A 26970-nucleotide genomic window follows, 5' to 3' on the forward strand; every position below is an offset into this window, starting at 1 on the left:
TTCTTACCTCCCGGCGTCCAGTACGCGAGCCTAGCGAACAGACGCAAAGGAAAGGTACGAGAATACGACGGCATGCTCGCGAAGGCTTCAAACTTGAGCTTCGAACACGAGCCGCGCCACCGCCGCAGCGCACGACTGCTTCAGGAGCGGTGATTATTCTGACGGTTAACAGTAACCTCTTGTGGTTTGTAAAAACGTCGTACTGACAGAGAAGAGGATAATCATCAGGGACAGGGACGACGTGCTGCTACCCTGCTACTGGATGCGTTCCGATCTTCTTGCGGCATACTGGCATCGACTACGATCGTGGCAGAAACGATGGCCGCACCGTGTACTTTTTGTTCAAAAAGTCACAAATCGTGGGCCGAGTCCCAGGTCCCAACCGGAAGAATACACGTATAGTGCGACGAATTACGGGGGGTCACGTAATCACGACGTCAACGCCTCTGAACGTTTCAGTGCGACGACGAGCCGGCTACGCGGCTGTGACGCACCATGCGCTCTCTGCAGAAACTGCTCGGGGATGTGATGTGAACGTCCATCGCGGTGGTTGTGTGTTTGTGGTCCCGTTTGGTTCATGCTACGCTACAGGAGAATTTTTTATGTATGAAGTAGTAAATGAAGTCAATTTGCAAAATCTTTTCAGGGATGAGTGTAACTTTTCGCGACGAATTTAATGATGATAATTAATAGGTAAATGACTACAGTGATACTACTGTAACTATTCTCTAATCGCACGGTCAGAGGCTTCATTAGTTACTTTAGGGTTCCTAGCGTAGGGTTCTGAAGTTAGTTTTATCAACTGACTTTGTGTGGCACTGTAATTAATTAGCGGTCAAAGTGCAAGGAGAGAGATGAGCAATTTACTGGAGATGCTCTAAACATTTTATTTTCTTCTTCCTCCACTTCCAGCTAATCAGATCTCTGTTTCCATATTAGCTAAACCTCACATAAAAACTAGCACTAGGGTGTTCGACCACCAGGTATGGCGTCCACCATGCCTCGCTACGTAGACATCAGTTACCTCACTCTCCTCCTTTATCGTCTCACAAGTCACAAGGATGATGCATCCCTCGAGGATATGCCGACTTACACAAATACCGTCCAACTTTTCGCTTATCATTTTACTCAAAATTTGAGTCTTGGGAGGAGTGAAATTGACTTAAAGGACATGTTCTCATTCCCTTAACATTTCCAACCAAATTGGCAAATTGTACACTGACCAACCTCACAACTTCTTTTACTTTCTTTTTTTTTTAAAAAAAAATGGGTCTGAGACTGACTCAAGCATTCGCGGGCGACGTGGAGGATTGGCAGCGACGCCCGCCTGCAACTGCACAACCTCTGAACGAGCCGAGACCCGACACCCCCGGACAGGCGGTCGCGAACTCAAACCCTAGAAGCGGCGGCCATGGATTCGGGAGGCGGAGGAGGGAGCGGCGCGCACAAGGCAGCCTCGGGCTCAGCGCCCTCGCCGGCGCCGCCGGCGCCTAACCCCACGGCGATGCTCTCGGCGCTCATGAGCAAGCGCGCCAAGCTCCAGGAGGAGCTCCGCTCCATCGAGCGCCAGGTTAGGTCTTCATCTCCCGCTGTTTCTCCCGTGCCCCCTTTTTCTGGTTAGGGTTTGCGTCGGCGGGCGCGGCTGTTGTTCCAAAGGCGCGATCTTTCTTCAGCGCCCCTCACTGGACGTGCCGTTGCCGAAGATGTGAAACGCCACTCGCGGAAAATTGTTGGTTGACATTTGATTTGGGTCGATGAGAGATTGTAGAATTCGACTTGCAGATGTATTTGGCAACCTGAATATGTCCTAAATGCGCACCTATTGCCTCAATAGCAATACAAATCTTAACAGAAAAAAACAACAACAAGAGAACCAAGTACATTGAACCTCTGATGTTATTGAACAGAGCCATTGTGGCCTCGATTAGAGAGAACGGAATTGAATTACGATCTTAATTCGGGTAAGCCACTGAGGCAGCGAGTGAGGTTTGTGATTGGACTAAACGAAATGATCTAGAGAAGTGGACTGAATTTTGCTAATGTGCTTAACCATGCATTTTTTTCCTAATATGCTTTATTGACAGCTTTCAGTTCAAGAGATCTGGAACACTTGATGCTAAAAGAACTGCTGTGTTGATTATGAGACTAAAAGGTTGCTGTTATGCTGTGTTTGTCAGAAACCAATCATAATAAATGAGTCATTCCACTTATATGGTGACCATAAGAACTTTTTATGCTGTATTCTAGTATGTCTTGAGAGAGGCATCCCTCTGCAGAGGGATGGATGGTATTAAGTGGAATTCCTCCCTCAGGTCGGATTTCTCACAGGATTCTGTAATGCATTCCACGATACTGAAAATAATCTTACTTCATTAGTGAATCTTATGTTTTCGTCCAAAATGATTAAATCAGCTGAAATGAGTTAACGAAAAGGTTAATGTTTCTTGTTCATAAAAAGGGTGGCATACATACTTCTCTTGTCTGGAGCTTTTCACCACATCCCAGTAAGCACAATACTTATCAGTATTTGTGACTAATATTTTTTTCCCTAAATAAGAGGCTGTTAACCCTGTGTCCTAGGGACAGCACAATATCCGTAGTGTCACCCTGTGTCCTAGGTAAACCTATATAGCTGAGGAGCACATAAAGATGTCAAAATATTTGTAAACTTTCGTGTTGAAGTGTGCTTTTATTTGTTAGGTGAGTAATACCTAGATGGGAAATTATCTTTAGCGAAAACTGAGAAAACATTATTAGTTCCTTAGACATAAACAAATATACGAGCAACCAGAGCAATTTAAAGTTCTACTGTTCATGATTTGAGTAATTTTTTGTCGAACTAATGTTAATGTATATTCGAACTGATGTCACTGTCAATACCCTCCCAGGTTTATGATATGGAGACCACCTACCTGCAAGAGTCTAATCAGTTTGGAAGTGTGCTGAAGGGTTTTGAATCATTTTTGTCATCCTCAAAAAACACTTCTAAGTAAGACACCTAAGTTTCATTATTTGGTTCTTGAATAAACTGATGCAGCCTTTAGTATTTGAAGATCTTCATTATATTTTGGGATATAGTACTCTTTGTATACAATATTATTTTTTGAAGTAAATTGTCATAACATTTCAATGTCTCTGTTCTTCGATAGCTTAACTATATCGGATGTGACCTTACCTCAGAATTGTATACATCAGCATGGGCATGTATAATCTAGCTGTTTGATGAAATCTGGTTGCAAGATGTATAGAATGTGGTTTATAGCCCAGAAAAGAAATGTTTTTTATGCTAGTGCTATGTTTTGTCATGTTTGTTTCTCTCTCTACTGCATTTAGTCTCTTGTGATTATTCTGCACATGCAAATGAATCATTCATGATGGCTTCTGCCTGATTTCAGCCTCAAGCGCTCCCGGAAATTTCAGGCTGACGAGAGGCTATTCTCTCTGTCATCAGTTACTTCTCCAGCGGTACTGATAGTAGTGCTCAATGTTGCTGAACACCACATGCTTTCCGGTTGTCCATTTTCCTACTGCTTCCAAATTATGGAGTTTGCTAATTTCGATCCCTTTTATTTTTTCTTTGCATATAGGTTGATGAACATTTGACTGGACGAGATGGTAAGCTTTCTTTGTGCCCCTTTTTTGGTTGAATTTCAATCAGCAGTAGCTAAGGAAACACATGCAGATTTTCAATACTCGTCTTATCCTTGCAGATGGAAGAGAATATGGACCAGGCCGTTCAAAGGGCGGAAGCACCCCTGCAAATGGGCAGTAAGTTTCAGATACAATTTCTGAACTCTTCAGTCACCGGAGAGATCGAGCGAACGAGTTTGTCTTAATTGTTGCGAATGCCTGTCTCTGATCCCTTTTGTATTTTGACAGAGGCAAACCGAAGAAGGGAGGACGCCCTGGTGGGCGAGATGGCAAGAGACTACGCCCGTCCAACGATCCAGATCTGGACGATGAAGATGACTACTAACTCACTCCTCCCGTTGCAGGCCTGCTGTAGCGGATTAACTTCATTTAGCGTTTAGCCGCACTTGATTCTTTATGTATTGTCTCCCTTCTCTTGCAGCCCCAGCTCGATTGTTTTGCTTGCTTGCGTCTTTGCCTCCTCCCCATCTTCTGTTTTGTAACATAGGTTAGCAGAAAGTTAACTAGATTGTGAAAAAATCATGCAATACCTTCCTCTTAGATAGTAACATGTTCTGGATTTCAGTGTTTTCTATCTTAGCACGTTTTACTGGCAGCGCAGCACGTTCCGGTCAGGCCTGAGAGGGCAATTGAGCCTTGTACGGCCCAAAGGGCTCATCTGGCGAGGCCCATTATTGTTAGGCTCGCCAAGCAATGTCTAAATGGGGCGGTTTTTTCTTTTTTATATTTAAAAAAAATTAAAATTTCAAAAATATGTTTTGGAAAATTTCAAAAATATACCCCGGTCGCCCTATGGAGAGGCGACAGGGCTCAAATATAATTTTTTTTCTTCAAATTTGCAAAGAAGTCCCTGGAAAAAAAAAAAGAGGGGGGGCTGTCGCCCCCCCCCCAACGAGCGACATGCCCCTGTCGCCGTTGGGGGGCGACAGGCTCCCTCTCCCCTATTTTAACCCCTGGCCACCATTCGCCGCCATTCCCTTTGTCATTTGAGCCTAAAAATTCAAAAAAAAAAGAGGAGTGAGGAGAAGAGAAGCGGCGAAGCTTTGCCGAATTGCGTACTCCTGATCTACAGGTAACTTCCGTATGAATCCATTGATATTGTATAACAATTTAATTTAATTAGTGGATTAGCTGTATTAGATTTGGTACTTTAGAACACTCGTTTAGTATTACAATTTCCCTTTGGTTAGTATTACAGGCCCCCTTTTTTTTCTCCAGGGACTTCTTTGCAAATTTGAAGAAAAAAATTATATTTGAGCCATGTCGCCCCCCATAGGGCGACCGGGGTATATTTTTGAAATTTTTCAAAACAAACATATATTTTTGAAATTTTAATTTTTTTTAAATATAAAAAAAGAAAAAACCGCCTAAATGGGCCCTGGGGAACAAAATCTTGTCGGCAGGCTCACGCCCAAGCCGGATTCTATCGAGGAAAAGAGCCTCCCTTGGAAAAGAAGAAAGAAAGCGGAGAGCCGGAGAGGGTTTAGCCACTCCAGAGTCCAGACTCCACCTTGGCGGTCTCCTCTCCTCTCGTCCCGTCGCGTCTCTTCTCCCAGTCGCCGCACCGCCAACAAAAAACCCAGCGAAAAACCCTGGGTCCCTACGCCTCCCTCGTCATGCTGCGCCGCCTCCGCCTGCGCTCGCTGGGGAGGGCGGCGCCGGCCGTCTCCGGGGCGGCCGCTGCGGTGGCGTCGCTCACCAGCGTCGCCTACGCCGACGCCGCCTCCCTCTTCCGCCGCCAGTCCGCGCCGGCGGATCCGGGCGACGGGGACAATTTGGGGGCTACGGCGTTCGGCCGCGACCCCGAGACCCTGGAGCGCATGGCTCGCGCGCTGCGGGAGATCAACAACTCGCCGCTCGCCAAGCAGGCAACGTGCTCGCGCTTTTGCCCCTCTTAACTGGGGCCGGCCCCTCCTGACGACGTTTATGTTTTCGGTCGGTTGCAGGTGTTTGAACTGATGCGGAGGCAGGAGGACACACGCCTAGCGGAGATTGAGGCCGAGAAAGTGCGCTACGCCATCAACGAGAAGCTCAGGGACATCGTGAGTTCCTGACGCCTTTCCCCCCTTTGTTGATGCAGATAATGTTCAGTGCTGTAGCTTGGACGTCGGCAGCGTCTGGTTATTGGTTTCTCACGCAATCCTAACGCTCAATTATAGTCAGTGGCGGAGCTAGCATCCAAATCAGGGGGGGGGGGGGGGCATTTCGCAGGAGAGGCGAACAAGCAACAAACCTTATGATTGATGATTGTTAGCAATTGTTGAGCTATATTGAGAGATGTAGCACACTAGTAGCTATGAGCACTTCGGGAGACAGCCTTGGTGACGAAGAAATTAAAACCAAGGAGTGCATCGAGAGTTGAGACTGACAAGGAGTGCATCGAGAGTTGAGACTGAAATGCTTAGATGTGCTAGCGCCAAACTACTCAACTAAACTTTTAGGTGGGCTAGTGGTTGATGTCTCTAGAAATTTGCATGAAGCAAGGGGGGGCCATCGCCCAGGATGGCCGATACATAGCTCCGCCAGTGATTATAGTGAATCTAATTTACCTAACAGCCTGATGAACTTCCTCCCTTCACCATTTGAGTTCATGACATAGTTGGAATCAATTGCATAAGACTGGTGCTTGCAATTAGAAGTGGGATTAGTTAAGATGCATGGTAACTTTACAATTGAGATGTGAAAACATGTGGATGTGAAAAACTTGTAACTGTGGCTGACCTTTGTGAATAGCAAGGAACAACATATTTGAAACTCCGCAACATATACATGGAAAACTTATCGGCATGGAAAGGTAGAAGCGTAGAACTTCGGTGATGTGGTAGAGATTTTCTTTCATCTCATTTTGTGTGCGTGCATCCAACTTCTGTAGTTGTTAGTTGCCAGCAGTGTGTACTTATATTGCTCTGTTGATATCTGATCTGCAGGAGAGGAAACAGAAAGAAGCTGAAGAGTACAACAATAATTTGCAAAAACAAGCACATGCAAAAGCGCAAAAGTTACGCTACGAGGATGACTTAGCTAGAAAAAGAATGCAGGTTTTGAAGAGACTCCCTTTTTTATTTCATTTATCCACCTCCTATAATAGCGTACTTAAATATGTGTCTATTTTTTGGTGCTGCTATGAGAGCTACACACAATTTAAGCAAGTATTGCTTTTGGCAGGCGGAGCGTGATGCACAAAGGCGACAAGACGCTGAACTTGTGAAAATGCAAGAGGCATCTGCCATAAGGAAAGAAGAAGCTAGGCGTGCCACAGAACAGAAGATTTTACAAGAAATGATACAGACTGAGAAAGAAAAGGCTAAACAAGAACAGCAAACAGACAGAATTAAAGCTTTAGCAGAAGCAGAAGCTCGTGCTCTTGAACAGAGAGAATTAGAAGAAATTACAAGGAGAACAATGTTAGAAAAAATGAAGGGTGAAAAAGAAAAGTGGCTCGCTGCAATAAATACAACCTTTTCGCATGTTGAAGGTTTCAATTCTCTTTCAATTAACAATATTATGAAGTTAATCTATTATTTCTTTTTATTCCACTAGGCAATCAGAAAAGATAATCCATGTTTTTCTGATCGTGTCATTTTTTTAATACTTGTAGGTCTATGGTTTTCATCTTAACCTAACAATACTGTTGCCATTTACAGATGACCCCCTTCTCCCTCTCTTCTCTTTTATTTTACTTTGTTGTTAAGTCTCATATTTTCTAAGATGCACTTTGGTCTCATCAAAAGTAACACATAATATTTGTGAAAACATACTTGCTCATTGTATGCTGAATTATTGACAAGGATCAGTGTCATTCTTCTAAAAAATCTATTAACAAAATAATTATGTAATGTAGTAGTTTGTTATTTGTACTGGTTATGAACCTTTCCAATGTGGACTTGTAGGTGGATTCAGAACACTTTTGACTGATAAGAGTAAACTAATGATGGGTATTGGAGGAATTACTGCACTGGCTGCTGGAGTTTATACTACTAGGTTTGCCTCAATACCAATATACCATATTAATTTTCATTTTAGATTGTGCATACACACAAATCATTAACAAATCTTAGCTGTACCTCACTACCTGTTACATTTTCACAAGCATGGACTTTCAATTTTAATGTTTGCTCTTTTTAATCTTCAGGGAAGGAGCAAGGGTTACGTGGGGTTATATCAATAGAATCTTGGGTCAACCTTCGCTGATCCGTGAATCATCAATGCCAAAGTTCCCACTGCCAATGTCTAGATTGCTCAAACCTACCTCAGCATCTTTATCGAGCGGAGCAGGCTTTGATAATGTTATTCTGCATCCTTCACTCAAGCGGAGGATCGAACATCTTGCACGAGCTACTGCAAATACAAAGTCTCACGGTGCACCATTCCGCAATATGCTATTCTATGGACCTCCTGGAACTGGCAAGACTTTAGTAGCCAGGGAGATGGCTCGCAAATCTGTAAGTTCAGTGGATCTATTTTTCCTCGCACCATAGAAAAATAGCTGATCTTCTGAACTGGCTTGTTTTTTTTTCCCCTTCTGGTCAGTTTATAAGGTTTAAAATGAATAATGGCATAGAGTGGTGTTTGGCGGTCTGTGGAACTTCCCTTTGTTGGATATTATATTCTGTTATTTTAATTAATTGAGTTATTCTTTGAAACGGGACTAGTGGGACAGAAGTTTGGTATTTAAGATAGCGAATTCATATATACTTGAAGAGGCATCCGTTATCCATTAACATTCACACCCTTGCATTCATGGCATGACAGGGCCTGGATTATGCCATGATGACGGGAGGGGATGTTGCGCCCTTAGGATCAGAGGCTGTTACCAAGATCCATCAGATATTTGACTGGGCTAAGAAATCCAAGAAAGGAATGCTGGTTTTCATTGATGAAGCTGATGCTTTCTTGTGCGAGTAAGTTTTTAGCATGACTCTTAAATGATCCAGGACTAGTTACCATTCTGATTTGTATGACTAGCGAGTTGAGCTCAAGCACATGAGCATTCCCTTAGTTATCAATCTTGAGTTGAACTATAATTTTGAATCTTAACATAAATTGAAACTTTATGTACCAGAGCTTCAGTTTTTGAGTTCGATGGGAGCTTAATTTGAACCCAACAACATTATGGAAACTTATTTTGTGCAATGACAGTACTCTGATGTACTGTAGCAGCAGTAAAGTTTTCTGTTCTGACACAGTTTCTCATAATTTTAGTGTATGGGCTCATCATCCCTCTTATCGTGGCATATTAAGCTAAGAATGAATTAGTCTTTTACACGAAATGTCTGCAACCTGTCTATGGTTACCTCACCTAAATCCCTTCCCCTTCCTTTCAAAAAAAAACAAAAAAACAAAAAACAATACCCTTCAGGTGGTGCCATCCGTGCCCATTGATGTAAGAGTCATCATTAAACTGTAAATGTGTATATATTAAATGGTTGGTTCCACACAAGAAGTTCCATAAGTTCCATCTACCTCTAATGTTTTATTTTCTGATATACCAGACGGAACAGTACCCATATGAGCGAAGCTCAGCGGAGTGCTCTCAATGCACTATTGTTTCGGACCGGTGACCAGTCAAGGGATATTGTCCTTGTCCTTGCGACAAACAGACCTGGTGATCTTGATGCTGCTGTCACTGACCGTATTGATGAAGTCATAGAGTTTCCCATACCTGGGGAGGAGGAGAGGTTCCAACTGCTCAAGTTATACTTGAAGCAATATATACTCAAGGAAGAGGGCAAAGGCTCTTCTTGGGGTGCATTGTTCAAGAAGCAGCAGAGGAAGATACAGGTGAAGGACATAAGCGATGATTTGCTCCAGGAAGCTGCACGGAAGACCAATGGCTTCTCTGGCAGGGAGATTGCGAAGCTGGTGGCTAGTGTGCAAGCTGCTGTTTATGGCCGGCCCGACTGTATATTGGATCCCCAGTTGTTTACAGAAGTTGTTGACTACAAAGTGACCGAGCATCACCAACGCACCAAGCTTGCTTCAGAGGGTATGGCTTGATCAACAAGAAAGATTTACCCGGAAGCTTGGATCTTCATATGGGTGTTCAAGTTTTCAGAGATTAGGTATGGCAATGAGGGACAAGCACCTCCCACTGACTTCAGTAATAGTGGGTGTTTTGGGTTCCGGTGGAGATTCCAGAAAAATGTATGTTTAGGGTATGTTCCCACCAGTTTTGTTCCCATATGGTTGCTTGCAGCAGGAGTTGTCCAAGGGACAGCCAAATAGGCCTGAGTTGCGCTCAAACTGAAATTAGTTATTCTAGGTTTGCACTATGTTTTATATAGTCTCCTGAGCCTATTGATTTAACCATTCTCGGTCGCATCTGCACGGTTGTTTATGTCAATGAAAAGGGGCAGGTGATCGTTCTCCTAGTCCTGTGTTCAGCAACATGTTTTCTGTAGACTGGTGTCTGACGATTTTTTTTACTTGTATTGGCTCGCGCCTCATGCCCGGTTTCCGGTGCCTTTACTGAAACCGTGCCATATGCTGCTGTCTCTAACGCATTTGCTTCGCTCATCAGAGCTCACGCTGTCACGCATCAGAGATTCCGAGCGTAAACAAATTGTATGTATTCAGGATTAGCACCTGACAGAACTGGAACTTGAGCCAAAGAGTTCCAGTTCCTAATGAGCTGAATGTTTGTTTCTGTTAGAAGAAAATGGCTGCCACTATATTCTTCTGTACTGATTCCACGGTTCCACCGAAAAGATCATTCAGACAACGAAGACTCGATGAGGAGTGACGAACGCAACAGTGCGACCGCATTGAGAGACTTAGAGTATGGTCCCCCCCGGCTGCCGCTGGCCTAGATCAATGATGGTTCGTGTAAATGATGCAGCCTCCGATCGAATAAATAAGCATGGTCACACTCACATCCACACGCATACAAGGAACATCTTGTTCTGAAAAATCTCACTTTCGGAACCACAAAAGGTGAGCTATCGCTAAGTACCTGCGAATTTTAGAGGCTTTACTTATTACTACTCTATCTAGGTGCATAGATTAATAATTTAGGATGGAGAGAGAGTACTGGTTATGCATTTGTGCTCGTGAGTCCTGTTGCTTGTGCTGCCATGACTGCCACTTCTAGCATGAAAATCACAAGAACCCAATGTTATCTGAAATTAATTCTGACAGCATATAACTTCAGCTTCAGGAATCAAGGAGCAGTTTTAGCCTACAAAGTTCGACAAAACTTTCAGCAATGCGTCACAGAAATCTTCGTTATAAATGCCTGGAAGGCTCTTGGATTCAGACTTCTGGCAGCTGAAAAACACCAGCTTCAGAGTTCAGGATCAATCAAGGATACAGACCCATCATTTGTAGCTGTTGTTGTACCTGTGCTGGTGACATAAAACGACTAAATGGGATGAGATGTCATTACCAGCAAGGCAACAACACACCTTTCTCCTTACCACGTTTGAATGGCTCCCATCCAAGCCTCCCGCTGCCGGCCTGCCGACAATTCACATATCATCATTCACCCCGCTGCATACCCCATAATAATCCATGAATCCAACATACACACTCAAATACTACAACACACACAGGGCTTCCTTTCTCTCTCTTTTGAGTTCCTGACACCCCCCAGTCCACTCTCACATGGCACACACACCTGCCTTCTGGCCAAAGCTCCCCCAACTCCAGCTACAGTACTGACGCACTTGTGGCCAAAGAGAGTGATGGGGCAAAAAATGAAGTCTCTACCACCAGTACTGTTCCGCACTACTGTGCTAAGCTTTGGCAGGAGGCCCAGTAGAAGCAGCTCAGGCAACATTGCCCCTCAAGAAAGGCTGCAAATGCCCTTAAGAAAGGGGTTTAGGCTACAAGCAAGCAGAAGAGGACACACCCCCTCAAGAGAGGACAGAAAGATACTGCTGGGAGGGAAGGCTTAGAAGCTAGGAACCCTGCTTTAATGACCCCTCTAATTGTACTTTGCACACCAAATGACAAAGCCCCATGCCTAAGTACATTCCCCTCCCAGCAAAAGGGCCCCTCACCAAACCCAACCAAACCAAACCAGACCCCAATGCATGCAATGCCATTGCAGCACACAGAGCACAGCACAATGCTCTCTGGAGCGGCTGCCCTGCCAAAAGGAATCCAACAAGCCCAAAAGGCAAAGTCAAAAGGAGAGGAGGACGCCCCAAGGGAGCGTTGCATCAAGCAATGCAATGGCAATGCAGGGTTGCAGCAGCACTGCCGCGACAGTGCACACATCCAAACACAGCTGCGCATGCACTACCATTCTCTGCCTCTCTCTCCCTCCCATAGAGAGAGAAAAATAGAGAGAGAGAGAGAGAGGAGGGGATGAAGAAAGCCCTAAAATAATTTCTTTCCAAAAAAAGAGAAAGCCCTAAAATGCAGTGAACATTAGCATAAGAAAGAATTGTCGATGCAAGTGCCATGATGCTAAGTCGCTAACCTAAATGAGGCTATCCAAATGAGGAAGACGAGGTAAGGCTAAGATGAGATTAGGTCACATAATCATATTACTGCCTCCTAAGTGCTGCATGATGAGTTAACCTCTTAACAACCAGGATGTCTCTGAAATTACAAGGGAAGAAGAAGGATAAAGAAATGAGCTAATAAGCTAATGGCATCCTCTGATCCTCTCGCATTGTTCTGCGGCTACTCTCGGTGCTCACTCATGCATCAATGCATCATGCTGCTGCTGCTGCTGCGGCGGCGGCGGCTGGTGGAGGTGGATGTGGTGAGGAGGTGGATGCGGGTGGTGGTCATGGCGGTGAGGCTGCGGCGGCGGCGGCAGAGGCTGCGAGGACGGGGGCGAGGGCGGGATCTTGGCGAGGTGCTTGTTGTTGTGCATCCACACCTTGAGGACGCGCCGGGAGACGCCGACCTGGGCGCAGAAGGCGTCGACGGCGTCGGAGTCGGGCTTGTTGATGCGCCACCCGAGGCGGTGCGCGAACTCGCGCATGCGGTCCTTCTGGTCCGCCGTGAACTTGGTCCGGAACCGCTTCTTGCTCGGCGCCGGGGGAGCGGAGGCCGAGCCCCCGACGGCCAGCGGCGCGTGGGGCGGGAGCGTCGGGGGCGGGGCCGGGTGCGCGGCCGCGGGCGCGGGGCCGCGCAGCTCCTCGCTCGAGGACTCGACCAGCGCGGCGGGCGCGGAGGACGGGGACACGGGGACGTGCGGGCGCGTCTGCATGTGCGGCGGCGCCAGGAGCAGCGGCATGACACGGGAGGAGTTGGCGGTGGGGGTTGTCGGCGAGGGCGACACCGCCACCGCGGCGCCGGGGACCGCCTCGCGACGGTGGAAGCTGCGGTGGCAGCCGCAGGCGGCGCAGGCCAGCGCGGCGGCGCCGTCGCCGGCGGACGGCATGAACTCGCAGCAGCCGTCCAGCACGTGCGCGCCCAGCCGCGCCGCGTGGTTCCGCAGGCACTCCCGGTACCTCCACTGCGTCGCCTCCGCCGGCCCCACGGCTCCGGCGCCAGGCACGAGGGCGAGAGTAGAGGCCGCCGGGGGCACGTTGCCACCGCCGAGAACGCCATTCCTCGCCGCTTCTTGGTGGCGCCGGGGCTGGGGCTGGGGCGCCCCCGCAGCTCGCTCCCTCTCTCCTCTCCTCGGATGGGGCTGCTGCTGGCGCTGAGTCGGCATGAAGCCGGGGGGAGGGAGCGGTGGCTGCGTCACCAGAGAGGAGTTGGGTGGCAGGCGCGGCCTCGAGAAGGCGGCGGCGTCCATGAGCGACGCGTGCGAGCCAAGGCCCAGAGCTTGTGCGTGCACCTGCTGCTGCTGTGGCGCGCCTACGGGTGCCGCTGCCGCAGTGGTATAGCGGTGGCCTCTGGCCTCCTCCTCGTCTTCCTCTTCTTCCTCCTCCTCTTCTTCTTCCTCCTCCTCCTCTTCCTCCTCCTCCACATGTGATGATCTCTTGTACTCCATGGCTTCGGCTACCAAGCTAGGTGGAGGGCTGAGCTAGAGCTCGGAGGGTTCGGTGGTCTAGGAAAAGGATTCTTTCCCTCCTCCTAGCTTTTGCTTGTGAGGCTGTCTGTGTTGGTGGCGCTGTGCTCTACTTGTAGGTTTTGGAGAAGAAATAGGGGAGGGGGATGGTGTTGGCCTCAACGGGGGAGGAGATGGGGATGGATTAATATTGCTTGGTCAAGCTAAGCTTGATTACAAGGGAGTGATAAAAATACACTAACAATAGCAATCACAATAACAATTTGGCACAAAGTGGGGAATGTCTCCTTGTGAGAGAGCTAGCTAGGAGAAAACATATCCATCTTATCTATCCATCATCCATCCATGCACCCTTAAAGGACCAAGGCCAAGGGGGAGGAAGAGAACAACAGTAAGAGGAAGGGGAGGACGGCGGACGGAGTAGGTGACGAGAGAGAGAGAGAGACTGGCTTGGATGTGTGTTTGAAGGAGTCCAGTCTACCACTCCCCAGACCCCCACAAGTCCACAACACGCAGAGGTGACACTGAGTGACTTGGGAGAAAGGATGGGAGGTGAAGGCGTGAAGCCCATCCCCACCGACAGGGCCATGTTTCACCCCCTCCCGCACCTGCACTATGGGCCATTGTCACCCGCTGCTCGTCCGTGGCCATTGTCACCCGCTCGTCTTCTCTTTCTCCACCAGCCCTGGCTTAGTTTTGCTTAATTGCACTCCCTCAGCACAGACCCTGTTTACCTTCCAGTTGTGCCAGTGCCAGTGACCTACTACCACACGGCAATAAGTGCAGCTTGTGTGGAGTATACCCCCATTGACTCCAAGTACATCCATGCGTGTCTCCTACTGCCTCGCACCTCTGCTGCATTTACCACGCCTCTGAACTTGGCTGGGTGTAGTACTACTGTACTGCCAATGTAATGGTAAAATATGACCATATGATTCCTTTCAAAAATCTGACCATCCATCTGTGAGTGTGTATGGACAAATAGATGGTCACTTGACCAAGTAAGCATCCTAAAAAATCAAATTCAATTTACCAGCTATTTTTCGATGCTATTAGTGTGGAGTATATCTCGATTTGAAGAGTTGTAGGAGCACTGTACTAAGGCCGGTCTCAGTGGGAAGTATCATCGCACGGTTGCCAAAACTGTAAACTAGGTAACCGAGCCGGAGAAGTGTCATGGTGATGACACTTCTCTCATATCCCATGACACTCAACACTCTCTTTTGTGTCATGTCAGCAAATTTAATGCTCATGACACTTTTATGACACCTCCACTTATATTGGCCTAACATGAAATAAATGATAAGAAATTCCTACTGCAAGATCTTTATTAAAAAAAGATTGCGTTTTTAATCATGAAGTGCATGAGTGCATCTCTATGCCGTACGTGCAGGTCGAGGCACCTAAAATCCAAGCTATATCCACCTAGGCTCCCCAGTTTAACGCTCCTCCATGCCGTAGCACGAAGACACTAGCTAGGGGGGTCTACCTGTCCGGCCAGTAACACCAACGCAGCAGCGCTAGTAGGGGCAGAACGGTCACCAGATGCTGGGCAGCTTTGGGAATTGAGGACGCTGGGTCCCTTTCGCAAACACCATCGTCAGGTCACTCTAATTGGTGTGCCACGGTCTGCCACTACCATTGATGCCACCCCCTCTGCCATGCCTCCCATCTCCTCTTCCTTTGACGGCTTCACTTTCATCCATCACCCCCTCGGAATTGCAGTGCCTCCCTCTCTACTTCTATTACCACTAATCTCTTTCCTTTTTTCCTCTTTTCTAGTATTCACCTATCTTTTTTTTTTCTTCGGATGCCAAGAAGAGAAAAAGGTTAGCAGTTGGCAAGCGGCTAGTGTCTGTGTGTCAACACATCGGCGATTTGGCATGCATGCAGGCAGGCAGGCCGTGCACCCCCAGCTGTCTTCCTGCACTGGCTGGCTCCCTGCCAACAAGTGCTTACATGCATGCATGATGCCAACGCCTGCGTCTCCAGCATTTGTTAGGGGCTACCTGTGTCAAACACGGGTGTGTTTAGATCCCACAAAAACTCCAAACTTTTCATCACATCGAAATCACATCGAAACATTAAATATAGCAAATGATCCATGCATGGAGTACTAAATATAGGTAACTAAAAAAATTAATTGCATAGTTTTGATGTACGTTGCGAGACGAATCTTTTGAGCCTAGTTAGGTCATGTTAGGACAATATTTATCACAAACAAACGAAATGTGCTACAGTATCCGACGTGGATTTTTCTACCTGTTTTCCAGGTATCTAAACACAGCTCACATGGATTTACATGTAGATCGAAATGCGGCCAGATGTGTCGAGATGTGGTTGTGACTTGTGAGGATTTCTGATGCTGTTCCAGCCGTCGCAAATAACTAGCAGCTAGAAAAGGCTGGCATACATCTCATGGCCATCTCCAGCATCTAGTATCTATGAAGACTATCTTCCTATCTAGCTACATGAAACTGCCTGAAGGTGCTTGCGTATGTGCGTGTTGATCTCTAAGCAAGGTTTGGTGGCTTGGTGGGGGTTATCTGCTGGCTACCAATTAAGACTTAATGGATGGGTGGCATCTGTCTCCAGCGTCTGTTAGGGTTGCGTCACACAAGTATGGATGCACATATATACTAGGGAATACTATATGTGAAGCCAAATCTGTTCTCTCTAAGGTGGTTGTGCAATTTAATCCATGTCTGGAAGTCCAATGCTTAGCTCACTTGCATGCAAATGCCTGTCTAGCTAAATGATGCTGGCATCCATTTGTGATCTTTTTCTCCAGTGTTTTTTTTGGGGAATCTTTTCTCCTGCTGTGAAGATCTTCTGTGCATTTGATTATTACAAGCCTAAAAGTCCAAAGTTTGGTTGGGCTCTCTGCAAAAAATGCTTGCTTGCATGCTGCCAACATTCAATAAGGCCTACATCCAACTTTCTCAGAAAAAAAAAATGGTTGGGAAGGCTTCTCGATCTTGTTTTGTGAGATCGATTTACCAGTCCAAAGTCCGAAGTTCGGTTGGGCACACGCTGCCAAAATTGTTTGTCTACATGTTATCATGCATACCTCTATCTCTAGCCTTCAATATGGACGACATCATCGGAATGGATACATATGGATGCCCAACAACTGTTCTAATAATAATATGGTTGTGAAGGCTTTTCTTTAATTTTGTTCATGCAAATTGATTATTACAACACTAAAAATACTAACTTCGGCTGGAACTTGCTGCAAAAGATAGTTGGACTCCTGCAGAAGATTCTTGTCGATCTATCTTAAGCATTTGCTATGTGCAGGATGAGGCTTTTTTTTTACAAACTCGTGAAGGGTCGATTTCTTGTATGCGTTTACGTATATTGAACTAAAAAAATAGTTAACTCACATGGATATTGTTTACTTGGTAGTTGACTTTGCTAGTGGCCACATTGTGTCTCTCGTCGCTCCCATTCCCATAATTGATCAAATGAACTCTTTTCATATAAGGTTGAGAGCTTTCAACCAAGACTGCGAGAGAGAGAGAAAAACGTCAAAATGGCGGAAAACATGTTACAAATCAGTACATAGCAGGAACTTGAAATTTGGAGTGGCCTTGTGTGGATTAAAAAGAATTATTCCAATTTTCAAATAAACATGCATGATATGATATGGGAGGTTGGACTCAAAGCGAAACTAGAAGGCGCCAATAAAATGCTAGAGCGGTAGTCATTTGAAAACCTGTTTCGTAGGGATTTGTTTTGTGGGGCCAGGGCCCGTCCGGCCAACAAGGCCCATTATCCCATGAAGCCCCCCGCCCTGGATGATTCGAGACGTACTCCTAAGTCCTAACTACCCAATAAGCAAGCATGCACGGTAACATTTGAAAACATATATCCTCTCTTGTGGACCTCTAATAGTAAACAGCAAGGAGAAACATTATTATAGATGGACATGAAATTATTTAGGATTATTAAAAGATTTATCACCTGATTATATTGCAACCTTTTTCCCCTCAAGTGAACTATACTTGTACTACCTCTGTTCCAAATTGTAAGCCATTCCAATTTTCTTAGCAGTCAAAACATTTCAAATGTAACCAAATTTATACAATAAAGTACTAACATTTATAATATCAAATTAGTATCATTAAATTTTTCATTAAATATATTTACATAGTATATTTATTTGGTGCTATAAGTCTTTATAATCTTTTTCTATAATTTTGATCAAAAATAAAAATAGTTCGACTCTCTAAAAAAGTTGAAATAACTTACAATTTGAAAAGAGGGAGTATTGATCAAAGCATGCGCATGTCTGGTTGCACATGGAGGGAGGGTGGGTGCATTGTCATGGTGGAGTCCTCAACACCTGCAGTGTGCTTCTTATACTAGTAAGGTGCCCGTGCTAACACCACGGTTAATTTCAGACTTACCCGCACCAAACAACACATCATTCATAGTCGAATCTGATAAATATATGTTTCACACAAAGGATAGAGCTATTACGTTAATTACATAAACACATCCAAAGAGTAAAATCACAACTTTATGGGATCATAAGACTATTGAGAATTTCTTGAATGTCTTCTGGAATATGACCTTTAGCTTCATTGCCTTTGAACTTCAATAGATCAATTAAAAACTGGTTCCTTAATGTATCTCCATTCTGTACATGCATTATCAAGATAAATATTAGAAAGCACGGGTAAAAATTAAATGTAGCACAAAACTTAAGAGCCGAATAGTTACCGTGGAAATTAATGGCAAGTGTTCACCATTCCAATTGTGCATGAAATTGATAACCAAATAGCCCGATATGTTCCTACAAAATAACACATTGTTAACTCTATGAAGGCAAGCTGATTTCGTGAGTAGATTAGAAGTTTTAGTTAGCAACTTATCAGTCATCCAATTTTGGAACTGATTTTGGTAATATCCGACGCCACACATAAATATCATCATTCCAAGCAGGATAGGCCACTTGCATCACTAGTTTCATATTGTTGGCAATGTTTTTTTATCTTGTGAACATAGTACAATGTTGGCTCAGAACCCTTAAAAGTGTGAGGTATGGGCATTGGGTCCAATATAGATACAGTTCGAGATTTCATATCAAGTGAGAATAATATGAAATGTCCAAGAAAAGAATATGGCAATAGAATCTGCAAATAGCAGTCCATGTGAGAAAAATAAATGTATCATTCTTCTTAGAGGTAGTGTGAGAAACATACATTGCTACAGTGTGAAATGCGATACTCCATTTGAGGCCACGGATCAAACAATCTTGCCAACTTTTCCACATAAAGTGTCACGCGCAGTTGTGGATCTCGATAGAAATCCGAGATGGACTGTTTTGTCAAGAACATAGATAATAATTATGTTATTGAATAAATGTTGTATAATGTATATCCCACGAGTCTAATACTTACAAAGAATTGCAGGTCCATGTAGTGGAATATTCCTTCATCATCATCTAGATATAGGTGAGCCTCGTCGCATGCAAACATCCTAACGGCCATGTTGAAGCAATCTTTATCCATTGGCCTACTTGTATCCAATATTTCTTTAAATTTTTTGAGATTTATAGATATAGGGTAAGGAATATTGCTTCGAATCCACTGTTTCCTATAAAAATGGTTATTAACTGTTAGTTTAAACAGTCACAATGAACTAAAACAAAGCTTATATAGTATTATAAGGAAAAGAGCTTACTGCAAAGATTCCGCATCGTCTACCGACTTGATGTACATTAAAACTGCATGCAATAATTCTTGTTTGTTCATAGATGATATTCCAGTACACAGATATGCATCAGAACGAATATCTTCAGTTACACCAGGTAGACTTTGAATTAGTTCAACATCACTTGGATCAATAACTTCACTTGGATCAATAACTTCAACATCACTCGGAGTACCCATGGCTTCTTCTGTTTCTTCAGAATCTTCAAATCCTTTCCTCGTGTTGAATCTAGAGTCCCACAATATCGCTGCTAACTTAGGCCTGAAATTTGTGATATCTTCCTGCAGAATGATTATTATGTACATGATTTAGACGGTTACCTAAGTAATTATTATATCACAATATATTATAGTTGTTTATAAGTAACAAACAACTCAGAGATACTTGAGTTAAAGGATCAGATAGACGCGATCCAGTCCAGCACTCCATAAAGTTTATCATCCACAGACCACATGATGACCTGCAAGCATTAGCAAAGGAATTATTCTAAACTGTAACAAATGTAAGAACTGCTTTTTATATTAGGGAAATGATGAACTGTACCCGTCGGTTTGCATAGGACTGTGTATCATCTCTCTAACAGGCCAAATTATAACATCAAGACACCGCCACTTCTGCTGGTTAAGTTGTTTATGTTGGGCTGCGATTTTTATGTGTCTATGTAGTCCAATAATCTAATTTTGATAGAGATGTTGCATCGATGGGTTAGTCAAAAAAGATTATATATTGAACAATTATAAAATAGTACTCTTATTTTCTTCAATAGTAATTCATACTAACCGTGGTTTTTAGCTCGGCACGATCCATTTTTCCCAATGAATCGAGGACTTGTATCTCTCGCTCGTGGGCATTCACAACTGCCAAGTACCAGTGGAACCTTGCTATGTTAATTGGAAAGAAGACCTGCAAAAAGAAAAATTGAATTATTTGCAAGTTATTATCTCCAGTGATCTATATATTGTCATAGATGCTTTGGGGTTTTGAGTATACCATGTCATGGTCCAAATAATTATCCACCCTCGTCCTAATTGTATCCTCATGCGTATACTGAAACTCATCCTCCTTCATTTTTCCATCTTTATGAAGTAGGTTGGAAATGTAAGAGTTCTCTATGAAGACTTTTCCACCATCTCTCTGAAATAGGTGCTCTTCACCTCTCATGCAGTGAATATAAGAATTTAATACCTGTATCACCATGCACAAATGCAAATATACATAGTAAATAAGTCGACCATGTTTAAATATATATATATACTTGCACAGATATATACTTACATCGTCAAGCACATGCCAATCATCATGGAAAAGACATTCCATATGTGATCTATAGACCCATTCGCCTTTGATTTCCACCATAATTTTTTCCCCAGGTTTTGATCCTATTATGTATTCAACAATCTGAATATCTTCTGCGTCATAAATATAGTCTGCGAAGAATATTTTTCCCCTTCAATAAAAATACTTATTTTGATGAAAAAATAAACAATAAAGTATGATGCTGAAATTAGTACCTTGCGGGACTACTTGACGTATGTGTGCCTTCTTTGGTTTGTTGTGTTGGGAAGAGTTAGTAGTAACTTGTGGGACTACTTGTACCAAAGTGTCAGCATGGTCGGTCTCCATACAATAGACACCATTGTTATTTCCTTTATCTCCCTCTGTCCCAGATATTTTTTTGAGTTTATTGAAATGCAAAGCTGGAATGGAAACAATATTATTACAATTTGAAAGCTTACGTGGTTCTTGTTGCACATCAATTTCGGTTGAGATATGAACAGAATTATGAAGTTCTTGTCCAGTTGCACTCAGTTGCTTATGTGCCAGCATGTCAACCGAGTTTAAATCATGGTCAGGACTTATGACAGAATTGACCAAAGGCTCTTGAACATCTCCAGGATGGAGATTTGCTTCCTCCATTTGAATGTCCATATTGAGATGGTCAGCACCTCTTACATCATCGAGTAATTCCTCTCCAACATAGGCCTTTCCTGGATCCCTCTCTATTAAGCAAAAGTATGTGAGTAAAACATTTTTTTGAATTCAAACAAAATGGAGCAAGTTAATTTCATTACCTGTATGTTGCCTGACATCAGTTGCAACCAACATTTCAATTGAATTTAATTTGTGGTCCACCTCTAGGATAGCATCGACACCATTGCTATGTCCTTTCTCTCCCTCTGTCCCAAAAGTTTTTTTTAGTTTATTCAAATGCAAAGCTGTAATGAAAATATTAGAATAAGATTGCTTACTTGCTTCTTGTTGCACATCAATTTCGGTTGACACATGAACATAATTATGAGGTTCTTGCCCGGTTGCACTTGGTTGCTTATGTGCCAGCATGTCAACCGAGTTTAAATCATGGTCAGGACTTATGACAGGATTGACCAAAGGCTCTTGAACATCTCCAAGATGGAGATTTGCTTCCTCCATTTGAATGTCCATATTCAGATGGTCAGCACCTCTTACAACATCGAGTAATGCCTCTCTAACATAGCCCTTTCCTGGATCCCTCTCTATTAAGCAAAAGTATGTGAGTAAAACATTTTTTTGAATTCAAACAAATGGAGCAAATTAGAGTGATTACCTGGATGTTGCCTGACCTCAGTTGCAACCCACATTTGAATTGAATTTAATTTGTGGTCCACCTCTAGGACAACATCGACACCATTGCTATTACCTTTCTCTCCCTCTGTCCCAAAAGTTTATTTTTAGTTTATTCAAATGCAAAGCTGTAATGAAAATATTAGAATAAGATTGCTTACTTGTTTCTTGTTGCACATCAATTTGGGTTGAGACTTCAACCAAATTATGTGGTTCTTGCCCGGTTGCATCAAGTTCATTATGCGCCAACATGTCAACTGAGTTTAAATCATGGTCAAGACCTATGGCAGTATCGACCAAAGGCCATTGAACATTGCCGAAATGGAAATTTCCTTCCTCCATTTGAATGTCCGTATTAAGATGGTTACCAGCATCGGCCTTTCCTGGTTCCTCTTCTATTAATGAGAAGTGTGTTAGTAAAACATTTTTTTCATACTAAATGCAGCAAACTTTTAGTTACTTTGAAATGCAGTAAGCCCTAATGTAGTAAATCCTCTGTTCCAAAGTTACTTTTAGTTTACTGAAATGTAGTGAACCCTAATGCAATAAATAAATAATGGTTTCCCATACTAAATGTATAGCAGAAAACAGTAATGCCAAAACAAATACCAAAATCAACATAATGAGTATTACTAATCAACATCCCATTCATAGCTGTATTATCTTTGTCTAATGCAAAGCATTTGCTAGGAGTGGAGGAAGGAAGCGTACTGACCTGTCGCGCTCGCCGCAGACGAGCCCCCACTCGGCGATGGTCGACGATGCCCCTGGCTTCCAGGGCCACCGTGCGCTGCGGGCGGCTGCCCTCAGTGGCGGGGCATCGGCCTCCGTGCCCGGTGTGCGGATCGGCCGCCGTGTGCTGCGGGCGGCTGCCCTCAGGGTAAGGGCAACGGCCTCCGTGCCTGGCGTGCGGCCTGACCGTCGTGCGCTGCGGGCAGCTCAAGGAGCTACGGTCATCCCAGGGTCGCGGCCTAGGGTTTCGGCGGGGAGCACAGGGCGCCGGCGTGGATTTAGTCGCGGTTGGAGAGAGGAAGAGCCGAATGGGTTGGGAGGCACCTGATTTTCGAGGAAGATGAAGGGTGCGGAGGAAGATGAACGGGGCGGCGGGAAGCTGGAGTCGGGAGGCGCCAGATTTTTTGCGAGGAAGAGGAAGGGGGCGAGACTCCAGACGCGGCCTCCTGATTTCACACGCGCGCTACACGCGATCGGGGGCAGGGGGTGGCAGAACTGGCGACTCCCAGGCCTCGCTGGGCGGTGACGGCCCATTCCGGCGAGCCCAGCAGGCCAATTCGAGCAGCCCTGTATGTGTTCGTTTAGAAATAGGATTGAACATTTGATTTCCAAGCTTGGTCAGTTACAATTTACATTAGATTCTTGAAGTCTACAAGAAATCAGCAGGTCATATACTAATTACTATATTATTTCAGTGTAGAGACAGAAGGGACAAATTTCATACTCCCAATAGTACATGACACACAGATGCGAACAAACAGCTTGAACAAATCAAAAGTTAGAAGGTTTAGCTTTAAAAAATGAGGCGTACTGGGATTAGCACATTCCAATCCTCATATTTGACCAAAGTATATTACAGGAATAACAGGCAAGATTGCCCTACTCCATTTCATCAAACAAAGCGAATAGAGTACAGTTTCAGGAAAAAAAAGGACACCAGCACCAAGCTTCCTGGATTAGTACAGGCATGAAGTTCCTGGATCAGTACAAGCTTCCTGGATCAGTACAGGCAAAATGCAGACTTGCATCAGAATTCAGGTCGCCTGTTTTGTGAACTATTTGTCCAAATAAGAATGTTCGGCAAGCTGCATTAGGAGAAAACAGTGATATGAGAGAATGCAGAAAGTGAAAATAGGCTATTAGCTGTTACAACCTTATATGCACACACAGCACATGCCGAGAGGAGTAATGGGGATGACATTATCATAATAGATAGGGGTCAATAATATCGGCAATATAATCTGTAACGCAAACTCACATTATATATGCAACAAATAAAAATAGCAGCTTCAGCTACACCTAGATTATACGCATCATTGTTGATCACCGGTTCAGGACGTCCTTGTAGACTATATTCTTGGTGCTCTTCCCAGTGGGGTCTAATTCTTTTTTTGGTTTAGCCAAAATCCTTGTAGTAGCTCTTGATACACCCCTTGACAATGCAACATAAAGCTGTCCATGTGAGAACACAGGCTGAGGAAGGTAAATCCCAACATTAGGGATGGTTTGTCCCTGAGATTTATTGATGGTCATGGCGAAACTGAGGCGTACTGGGAATTGTTTTCTCTTGAACTTGAAAGGTAGTGACATATCATCGGAGGGAGCCATAGGGATCCTTGGTATAAACACCCTTTTCCCTACATGTTGTCCACCAACAATTTGGGCATCAATTGCATTGGCTTGCAATGCTCTCACCATAAGTCTCGTTCCATTGCACAACCTATTGTTTGGATCAAGATTGCGAAGAAGGATCACAGGACAGTTGATTTTGAGCTTCAATTCGTGTGGGGGGAGGCCATTTGGAGTGATTGAGTTCAAAAAGTCAATTGGGTAGTGATTATGTGAATCATCATCTACGGAGTCGAAGCTGTAGAAAACGGTTGACTCCCCTAGAAAATTATCAATCATCATTGTGTTCAGCTTGGCAACATGCTCATTTTTTGTTGACAGAATTGCACGGGTGCTCATATAAGATGCTGATGTTGCATTTTCTTCGAGTGATGGGAATACGTGTTCAATGAGTGTTTGAACTGCAACCTCCGTGTCTGTATAACCAATGACAATGTCATTAGGGAGGCGAACATAATCATCTCCAATGGTTTCCTCAGTCCCATTTTCAATTCGAAGCAGGTATTCCGAAAACCATGGGTCAGACTGTGCCCTCATGTTACGTGACAATCTAATCTTCCTTATATTTTCCCACAAATAAGATCTTTGCAATGTAGCCTCAGTTATCTGTGCTCTCGTCCCTCGTGTCACAACAGGAAGGACCTGTCTAAAATCTCCACCAAATACCATAACCTTTCCTCCAAATGGCAATGAAGATTCCATAATATCTTGAAGGGACCTATCAAGTGTCTCGACTGCTTGATGTTTTGTCATTGCAACTTCGTCCCATATAATCAAGGATGCTTGGTGAAGCAACTCTGCGGTGCCACTTTGCTTTGTGAAGTTGCACATGGAATTGTGTCCAACTTTAATTGGGATTTTAAACCTTGAGTGTGCAGTGCGTCCACCGGGCAATAAAGATGCTGCTATACCTGAAGTGGCAGTTGCAATGGCTATCATACCTTCTGATCTGACTTTTGCAAGAAGTGCCTTGTAAAGGAATGTCTTTCCCGTGCCTCCTGGACCATCTATGAAAAATACTTGGCTTTTCCGATCGATGACATGACGTATGATTTCATCAAATCTTGTACGCTGCTCCTTGTTAAGTGACTTGTATGCATCTATATCATCTTGGTCCACTCTGACATTTTGTTCCTCTCTGATATCTCGCATCATGTCATTGGAAAATTCACCTATTAATTACAAAGTAGTAAAAATTAAATAACTTAACATGATATAGAAGCACAGAAGCTTAAGCTTGGCGGATGGGAACACAAGTAATTACCTGCATCATTCACATCGGGAAGACCGTAAGTTCTGAAATCTTTCCCCATCGAGTGAACCATATCTCATATGTCCCTTAGCACTTGCTGCTCAACTGCGGCTGTATTGGAGTTATCTCGGCTGTAATCCTCACCCATTGCATTCTTGTGCTTCTCCCAAAGACCACGTATGTTAGTGGCCTCACAAAATACCAGAATGGTCGCAAATAACCTTCGCAGGGAACACGACATCTGAAAAGTGGCTGACTCAGTCAAGCAGTCGTCAAGTGACCTATCTGTCTCGATAAGGCCTCTTTTCTCGCATGCTTCTCTAAACGTAGAGTAAGTGATGCCTGCCACTGTTCTCAAATTCTCATATGAGGTGGCACCTCTCACATGATTCAATAGAACCCTGAGGAAGTATCTCTCCCCTTCAGCCGGGTTTGCATATATAACCCGTCCAATCTGTCGATGGTTTTGCTTTCTTCTTTGCCAAACCTTTGGACCTTTGATCCACTGATAGTGCTCTGGAAATTCTCTGTACAACAATTTCCTAGCATAAGTATCAACAATGTTTGTTTTGAAGTACTCAGTAAGAGTGGTCATATCAGAACCAGGACGCCTAACAACATCCTCAAGGTTATCAGACTCCTCAAAAGGAACAGACTGCATGCCAGGAAGATGTAGCTGGAGCTGCAATACAGCTGGGTAGACACCAAAAAGTGGGAAACCAAAGATCCTATGCACAGCCTCGGGTGGTGATATATATCTCGCATCCCTATATTGATGAATCTCATTGATTACTCCATTTTGCTGGTCTTGAGCGGGGTCAACTGAGAATGAAGCACCGTCATGCCCTTTGTACACATACTTATATAGATACTTAACAGCTTTGATGTTTGAGCAAGCTTCAACATTAATGTGGCAGTTATATCGCATTAGCAGTCCAGGATTGTATGGCACAACCCACCTGTTATCTAACTCTGCACCTCTGATCTTCACCCGGCGTCCATCATCTCTCCTCTTGTATAAAGGGTATGAGTCGGTTCCTTGCTGTGTTGCTGCACAAAATTGTCTAGGATAGTGGAAGCGACACTCCCCATCCACCATACAAGGGCAATTCCTATTTAGTACGCCACATGGTCCATGCAGCATATGCTTGATCACCAGAGCATGCAACATCGGATACTTATCCTTATCTGGTATCTCCGCAGAAATAAATTTATCATATCCTTCTGGGGTTGTTAATTTGCTACCATGCTTCATGATCAACAGAAAGTGTTCATGTGGTAACCCCCTCTTTTGGAATTCAGTAACCTGCACATATGCTGCAACTTCTCCAAAATACCGTTTCTTGATCGATAATTCTTTGAAATCCCGTAACTTTGCCTTGTAAACTCTTGACACCAGTTCTGGCCGATCTTGTGGTGTTTGGCCACGTTCAAGATTGCTCACAATTTCTTCCCAGTAAGAATTACA

At 44.2% G+C, this 26970-nt stretch overlaps 3 protein-coding genes across 3 annotated transcripts; 2 read left to right on the forward strand and 1 right to left on the reverse strand.

Annotated features, from left to right (window-relative positions):
- Positions 1 to 1299: 1299 nt before the first annotated feature.
- Positions 1300 to 4225, forward strand: LOC120656960 (chromatin modification-related protein MEAF6-like). The gene is made up of 6 exons (XM_039935202.1): positions 1300 to 1570; positions 2889 to 2989; positions 3396 to 3465; positions 3588 to 3615; positions 3711 to 3768; positions 3880 to 4225. The coding sequence occupies exons 1-6, from the start codon at positions 1412 to 1414 to the stop codon at positions 3974 to 3976; spliced, it is 513 nt and encodes a 170-aa protein (XP_039791136.1). The 5' UTR covers positions 1300 to 1411; the 3' UTR covers positions 3977 to 4225.
- Positions 4226 to 5133: 908 nt separating this feature from the next.
- On the forward strand, positions 5134 to 10040 carry LOC120656961 (ATPase family AAA domain-containing protein 3C-like). The gene is made up of 8 exons (XM_039935203.1): positions 5134 to 5519; positions 5598 to 5693; positions 6579 to 6689; positions 6817 to 7126; positions 7542 to 7632; positions 7784 to 8093; positions 8404 to 8552; positions 9144 to 10040. Exons 1-8 carry the CDS (start codon positions 5268 to 5270, stop codon positions 9646 to 9648), a joined length of 1824 nt encoding a protein of 607 aa, XP_039791137.1. The 5' UTR covers positions 5134 to 5267; the 3' UTR covers positions 9649 to 10040.
- Positions 10041 to 12003: 1963 nt separating this feature from the next.
- Positions 12004 to 14107, reverse strand: LOC120656963 (zinc-finger homeodomain protein 7-like). The gene has a single exon (XM_039935204.1). It carries the CDS (start codon positions 13547 to 13549, stop codon positions 12296 to 12298), a length of 1254 nt encoding a protein of 417 aa, XP_039791138.1. The 5' UTR covers positions 13550 to 14107; the 3' UTR covers positions 12004 to 12295.
- Between the last annotated feature and the right edge of the window lie 12863 nt (positions 14108 to 26970).

The sequence above is a fragment of the Panicum virgatum genome, chromosome 1N, assembly GCF_016808335.1.
Source record: "Panicum virgatum strain AP13 chromosome 1N, P.virgatum_v5, whole genome shotgun sequence".
NCBI lineage: Eukaryota > Viridiplantae > Streptophyta > Magnoliopsida > Poales > Poaceae > Panicum > Panicum virgatum.